At 45.0% G+C, this 7,762-nt stretch overlaps 1 protein-coding gene across 1 annotated transcript in view; it reads left to right on the forward strand.

The window, feature by feature from the left end:
- LOC103267214 (zinc transporter ZIP11-like) overlaps window positions 1–2,262 on the forward strand; it is a 242,408-nt gene extending 240,146 nt beyond the window's left edge. The window contains exons 6-7 of the mRNA XM_008064819.2: window positions 1,695–1,865; window positions 2,105–2,262. Of these exons, the coding sequence (XP_008063010.2) occupies window positions 1,695–1,865; window positions 2,105–2,262 (329 nt within the window). The remainder of the gene's footprint in view (window positions 1–1,694; window positions 1,866–2,104) is intronic.
- Window positions 2,263–7,762: the final 5,500 nt, after the last annotated feature.

The following is a 7,762-nucleotide window of genomic DNA, read 5'->3' on the forward strand; positions in this document are numbered from 1 at the left end:
GATGAGGTCTTGCTGCCCAGGCGGGTCTCGAACCTGCAGGCTCAGGCAATCCACTCACCTCAGCCTCTCAAAGGCGTGGGATTACAGGCCGAGCCACTGAGCCCAGCTTACAAAAAATTTTTTAAAAAATGAGCCAGGTGTGGTGGTACACCTCTGTAGTCCCAGCTACTCAGATACAGAGGTGGAAAGATCCCCTGAGCCCAGAGGCCAAGGCTGCCATGAGCCGGGATCATCATAATCATGCCATTGCACTCCAGCCTGGGCGACAGAGTGAGACTCCAGCTCAAAAAAAAAAAAAAAAAGAAAATAAAAAAGAAAGGTATCAAGAAAGTCTCAGGCCAATGGCCTCCTGCTTATTCAGTTGAAGAGACATCTGAGTTGTGCTTGCTGGGTTCTTGTTTCCTCTCCCGATAGAGAGACTCTTCTTTCTATTTGTGCTATTATGTATTTAAGATTCACTCAAGATCTGCCTCTTCCAGGAGGCTCTCCCCACAAATGCATCCCATGAAGTCTGGATATTCTACCTGTCTCTTATTCTGGATTTCAGATCCATACAGTTGGCCTTCATTAGAAATAAACAAGTAAGCCAGGGGACCAGGGTATATAGGATAATCTGGCCCTAAGAAACTACATCCTTCAGATACAAACCAAAAATAATTTTTAAAAGGAGGGGTTGCTCATGAAACCCCAAGTGCTGAGTGCTGGACACAGCCCTTCATGTCCTCTGAGTGCTGGACACGGCCCTTCATATCCTCTGGCACTTGTGCCTCTCTCTACCTCTGAGTTCCTTTCTTTGTGTATTTGATGCCAAGTTATCTGGAGCCTGCATTTGTATTTGTCAGATGATTGCTGTGGACAGTGCCTTTTCTCTGGTTCTGCTGAATACTATTTGAAAACACAGTCGACTCTTGCACATGGTTTCCTGTGTCTGCTTATTGATGTACATCTGTTTCCTTCTGTCTGTCTGTCAGGCCACTTCCCTCATTCCCTTCTGGCATAGCTGCCCATCCACACATGATTTTTCAGATCTGACACCACACTCAAGTCACCAAGTCTTCCTGGTGAGGGAATCTGATTGACTGAGCCTGGCATCTTTATTGGTTCCCCAGAATTAGAGTGACCTGGAGAGTAGTGGCACTTACGGAATTCTGTAGGAATTTTTGTGTAATTCTGTGGGAGAGAGGGAAAAAAACACTCATAAGAACAATCAATACATTCAGCATTTGTACATCCGAAGCACTTTCCTGCATTCCCTCATTTGTTCCTCACAGCCCCCCAACGAGATCGGTGCCATTGTTGTTCCAGTTTTATCAGTCAGGAAACCATAGCACAGGGAGGTGAAACAACCCATTTAGCACCACACATCGGACCCGTGACTGAGTCAGGAAGTGAATTGGAGGGATGGTCCTGGAATCTGTGCTCCTAGTCAGATGTTGCTTGTCTTAAATGGGCATCGGATGCTTCATTTTTGTCTTCTTTTCCCATCTTAGTACCTGTGCATTAGGCATTAAATGCCTGTTGGGTGAATGTTTGCTGAATGGGTGAATGCGTGAGTAGATGAATGAACATGCAGGAAATGCACAGTTTACGGGAAATTGGGGGCAGGAGCTTTCTCCTGCTGCTGTGGTTTCCCTGAGGGCCAACACGCACATGTTCAAAGGACTCTCTTTCCCCATCCCTCTCTTTTTGTTCAGACAAGAGTGAGAATGGTGAGGCCTATCAGAGGAAGAAGGCGGCGCCCACTGGTCTTCCAGAGGGTCTTGCCCCGCCTGTGCCTTCTCGAGGGAACCCGGTGCAGCCCGGCAGCAGCCGCTGGAGAAGGATTGTGCTGCTCATCTTGGCCATCACTGTACACAACGTTCCAGGTAAGGTCCTGCCCTCCGGCGCGCCAGCACTGCCCGAAGGTAGAGTCACTTGTCAGTGCAGTTGTCTGGCTGGAGGAAGACGATGGGCACTCGTGACACGGGTCCTGTTTCTGGGCAGGGAAGGCAGGAGTACACATCTTTTTGGACTTTATTTTTGGGGTTGCTCATCATAGATTGGTCATGATATGTGAGAACTTCCCATTCCAGTTACTTTAAACATCTTCTCATGTCTGGTAAAGGTAGTTTCATTCTTTACATATTTGATACCAAGTTTTTTGGAGCATACTTTCACAACTATGACTTGATGGCTGTGGAGGGTGCCTTTTACAAATACAGCATATTTCTGGTCTGCTTAATGCCGCTTAAAAATACAGCTGAGTTGACTCTTTTTTTTTGAATCGGAATCTCACTCCGTCACCCAGGCTGCAGTGCAGTGGCATGCACACTCACGGCCACCCCAGCGCCGACCTTCTGGGCTCCGCAATTCTTCTGCCTCCGCCTTCCAAGTAGCCGGAATTATAGGTGCACACTGCCACGCCTGGCTAACGTTTTGATTTATTGTGGAGACGAGGTCTTGCCAAGTTGCCCAGTCTGGTCTCGAACCCATAGGCTCAGGCAGTCCACTCGCCTCAGCCTCCCAAAGTGCTGGGATGACAGGCTGAGCCACTGAGCCTAACGGAGTTGACTCTTGAACAACATGGGTCTCAACTCTGCTGGTCCAATTAGACCTGGATTTTCTTCGGCCTCTGCCACCCCTGAGACACTAAGACCAACCCTTCTCCCTTCTGAGCCTATTCAACATGGAGATGACAAGGATGAAGACCTTTATGATGGCCCACTTCCACTTAATAAATAGCAAATCTATTTCCTCTTCTTTATGATTTTTCTCATAACATTTTCTTTTCTTGTGCTAACTTTATTGCAAGAGTGGAATATATAATATATATACAAAATATGCATTACGAGTCTATATTATCAATAAGGCTTCTGGCCAACAGTAGGCTATGAGTAGTTAAGTGTTTGGAGAGTCAAAAATTATATGTGGATTTGTGACTGCACAGGGGGTTGGTGTCACCAATCCCCATATTCTTCAAGGGTCAACCGTATTGAATGCAGTGTATTTTGGCACTGACATGCTTTCTTTATGTGGGTGTCTTTGTGAAATATTCTTATCAATTCTTTTTCTGTTTAGCATTTTGGAATAATTTGCTTTATATTTTTGGATTTATTTTAAATGAAAAAGAAAGACTTATTGATGTTTTATTTCAAAAATGATGTATATTTCTTTTAGAGCAATTAGAAGACATGCATAAAGATAAAAATAATAAAGATATTATCAAATAAATAAATTAAGGGAACCTGAGCTTTGTGGGATACATTTTGAAATTCCAGTACTGCCAACTTACCAATGAGTTTATCTTTGACAAGTTGCTTTAACTCCTCGAACCGTGGTTTTCCCATCTACATGGGGAACCCCCCCAAAACCCGGAGTTATCTTTTGGAGGGTGGTCCCCTCGAAGCATACTGGGAATTAGTTCTCCTGGATCAAACGGTCAACCAAAGTTTTCATCTGGAAGTTTTTAGAAGGCTGTGTCATGATTTGTGGAAGAAACGTCCAGAGTTGTGGCAAATAGGTGACTGGTTCTTCCACCACATTGTGTGTTCAGCAATTTTTGATCACATGCCTCACCCTCTCTATTCACCTGATTTCATGTCAAGTGACTTTTTTTTGTTTCCTCAGACGAAACAAGCCCTCAAAAGGAAACGCTGATATGGGAGAGGTAAAACAAAAAAGTTAGAAGCCCTAAAAAGTGTCCAAATCGACAAGTTCAAAAACTGTTTTGAGCAGTGGAAAAAGCAGCTTGATAGGTGCCTTGTATATTTGTAAATACACAAATTTTTTATAAATAAATTCCGGGTTTTTGGGGGCCGCCCCTAGTGTGAAATGAGGATAATGTCACATTTGATTATTTTGATAATTAAGTGAGATGTTAAATACACATATAACTTTCAGTGCAGTGCTTGGGCCTTATGAGAATTTTTTAAATGGAAGCCATTGTTAGCATTGACATTCCCGCTGCCTTTTCAGCAGTGATTTCCTCAATCTTGAGTTCTTAAACATTTGGATCCATCTTTTGTTACCTGGGAACTTGAGTTTGAGCAGTTATCTTTCCGAGGGAGTGTCCCTGGGTGCTGTATTTTCAGAGTCCTTACAGAGTCAATAATGCCAATCTGCTACCCCATTATAGGAGCAACCACTTGGTTGGGCAAAGCTTTCTAGTCACGACATTTTTCTTTTCAAAGCTCTTACAGATGATGCTCCATTGTCTCTGGCTTTTGTATTGTGGAAGCAAAGAGCATGACCAAACTGAGTTTATTCCTCTGTGTCTTTTGATATTTTTTTGCCTACAGCATGAAAACTTGTTTTGTCATCTTTAAAGAGTGAAAATTCTAATGTGTTACTTATTCTAGTATCCATTAAATCTGTCTAAAGCACTATGTGTCTAATCACTTTTTAAGCTGATATTTCTCTGGATAAAAAGAGTATTCATTTCTCTATTATTCCTATCCCAATCTTAGGCATTTCTATCATGTGATCACGTGTAGGCTGGCTTTCCTGAAGTTTTCATCAGCATCTGTTTCTTTCTCATTTCCCTTTGAGTTACGAGTAAACTCTGGTTGGTTTTCTAGAGCTTGCTATTCAAGTATGTCTTGAGTTGAAGTCTTATGTGGGACCCCAGTGCACAAAGGTGACCAAGGTGAAAGGATCTGGTCGTGCTCACCCCAATATATTAAAGAGCTCATTGGAAGACTCCCTCAGTCCTCTGCAGAGGACAATTTGAGAGCCTCAACAATCACAATTAGCCTGTTAAATGCTAATTGTTAAGCCAAAAGAGGTTACTTTCACTGTGTCTTCATCATAATGGTAGCTGTCTTTTTTTTTTTTTTTTGAGTTGGAGTCTCACTCTATCGCCCAGACTGGAGTGCAGTGACTGCTCCCGGCCACCGCAGACTCGACCTGCTGGGCTCCGGCGATCCTTCCGCCTCAGCCTTCCGAGTAGCCGGAATTACAAGCAGGCGCTACCACGCCCGGCTAATTTTTTGATTTATCGTAGAGATGAGGTCTTGCTGCCCAGGCGGGTCTCGAACCCGCGGGCTCAGGCAATCCACTCATCTCAGCCTCCCTTCTGCCATTCAAGACCTTTTCTTTAACAAATTGAGCAGGAATAAAGATCTGTCCACTGGATGTAGCATCAAATAAGAGAACTACACTGACTTGAGGCCACTACAATGAATATCTATTTCCCTGAAGAACAAAAAAGTGGTCTGGCATCCAGATTTGATAGCAGTGGGTGGCACTGAGTACCCAACTGTCCCATAATGGCCCTTTTCCCACACCACACCTGCCACAACACTTCTGTGTCCCAGCATGCTCACCTAGAGTCATTTCCCGGCTCATTTTGTCAGAAGGCCAGGGAGCACGAATCTACTTTCTCGAACATTGGTCGCCGCCCGTGAGAACTTGGAATGAAGCCAGAAACAATTAGTAGGAAGCTGACAGCCACATTTTATGATCCCGAATCAGCATTGATTCAAATCTGACTTCCTCCCTGACAAGAGACCCTCTTCTAGGTCTTTGGCATGTCCAAGCCCAAGTTCGGCCTTTGTCTCTTTCATGGTGATGTGGAAGTGTCTTTTGAAATGAGGATCTGGAGGCTCACAGGACTCTCAGCTGAGTTAGGCTTCATCAGGGATGTGGTGCTAATAGTCACTGGTTCAGTAAACTGGAGGACCACTGGCTTGCCTGGATCAGGAGGTTTGAAGGGAAATTTCTTTCTCAGCCTTGCCTTTTATTGATGACACTTAATGCTGTATTCTAGGCACATGAGTTAAATCAATCTAAAACACACCAAGATCTCTGTCCTTCTATAACGAACATAACAATAAAAATTGAATTATCTATTGTGTTAGGAGGTGATGAATGCTATAAAACAAGAAGTTCAGACCAAATGTTCCTTAATCATCTGGCCCCCTCTCTAATCTTGAGGAGGTAGATTCAACCTTTTTCTCTGATCTACTTTCTAGATAAACTTTCTTTTCTCATCTTAAAAAAAAAATAAAAAGTTCAATAGAGCAGAGGCAAGCCTAGGGTGTTCTGGGAACAGTGGGTATTCTGGGCAAGATGAACAGCCAGTGCAAAGGCCCCAGTGCAAAGGCCGGAATGAGGAACGTGCCTAGCACCTGTGAGGAGTAGTCAGGTGTCCGGTGTGGCTGCAGCAGGGTAAGCAGGAGGGAGAAGAGGGAGGACAGGGAAGTCAGACTGCCTTTAGTTAGACTTGGAGGCGGTGTAAAAATTTTTACTTTCTGCTCTATGGGTGATGGTTCCCTGCAGGATTTTGAACAGGGAACACAGGGCTCAACTTGAGCATTGAAAGGTTCTCTCTAGGCGCCAGATTGAGATGGATCTTAGGAGGGGGAGGGATGGAAGCAGGGAGGGCTTGTATGGAGGCCACTGCAGAGTCCAGGCCAAAGACAATGGTGGCTCCCAGACCAGATTGGCAACACCTGGTGTGGTAAGAAGGGGTCCCGCCCTGGGTTCCTAGTGAAGGTGAAGCCAACAGGATCTGCTGATGGGTGTGGGGTGAGAGAGAAAGGTAAGAGCCAAGAGGGGAGGGACCCAGAGGCTTCAGGGCTGCCCAGCTGCAAGGATGAGCTGTCGTCAACTGAGATGAGGAGGGCCGTGGCTGGAGCAGGTCTAGAGGGCGTCTCAGGAATTCCATTTTGGATCGTGAGTGTTGGCTGCCCCCGTGAGACACTCCAGTGGAAATGCCGACTAGACGGCTGGATACATGAGTTTGGAGTTGGAGCACGGAGTCTGGCTAGAGGTATACGTTTGCGAATTGTTGGCACACAAATGTTTGTTTGTTTTTTTAAGAGACACAGTCTGGCTCTGTCACCCAGGCTGGAGTGCAGTAGCACAATCACGGCTCATGGCAGCCATGAACTTCAGGGCTCAAGTGATCCTCCTGCCTCAGCTTCCCAAGCAACTGGGACTGCCGGTGTGTGCCACCACACCTGGCAAATTTTTTAATTTTATGTAGGAATATGGTCTTGTTATGTTGCCCAGGCCGGTCTCAAATTACCAGCCTCAAGGCATCCTTTTCACCTCAGCCCCCCAAAGTGCTGGGACTGCAGGTGTGAGCCACCACGTTCAGCCAATGTGAATGTCACTTCAACCCATGACACTGCATGAAGCCTTCAGGGGTCTAAATAGCGACATGTGTCTCCAAAGACCCCACTGGAGTTCTTTCTTCGAGCCTCTGGCTCCCACTCCAGTCTAAAGAGAAATTAACTCACAGTCACTGGTAAGCAGCTCCGTGCCCTTTGAGGAGAACCGTTTCAAGAGCCTGTTTAAGGCCAGATACTTTTGAAAAGGTCCTTTCTTTAACACGGTTTATGAAAAATTTAACGAGGGCTTTGACATTCCCTAAGACTTTGGATTTTAAGACAGACTTTTCACAGTGACTAAATGGATCATTGATTTTTTTGAAGTTTTTTTTTTTTTTTTTTTGTCTGTGCTGGTTCAGTTTTGTGTGTCCTGGGCATGACATTTTGTTAAATTTTTTTTAATGTGGGAGGAGAGTGGAAGGCCTGTTAATGAGTGTCCCGTCTCCCAGAGGTTTCTGGGATGCGAGGATATACCCGCAGGCATCTGCACACACCCAGGGCCCTTGGAGTAATAGTTAATACCCATTTGCAAGGACAAATTAGTTCTTATGCTTCTTCAGTTCACAATTCTCCTGTGAATCTGGTCGGAGCCGTGGATCCTCTCACAAGAGAATGTTGAACACATACCCTAGTTTGTTCAGGCTGTTGTAACAAAATGCCGTAGACTG

The sequence above is a fragment of the Carlito syrichta genome, unplaced genomic scaffold (assembly GCF_000164805.1).
Source record: "Carlito syrichta isolate Samal-C Ts95f unplaced genomic scaffold, Tarsius_syrichta-2.0.1 Scaffold308056, whole genome shotgun sequence".
In the NCBI taxonomy this organism is placed as follows: Eukaryota; Metazoa; Chordata; class Mammalia; order Primates; family Tarsiidae; genus Carlito; species Carlito syrichta.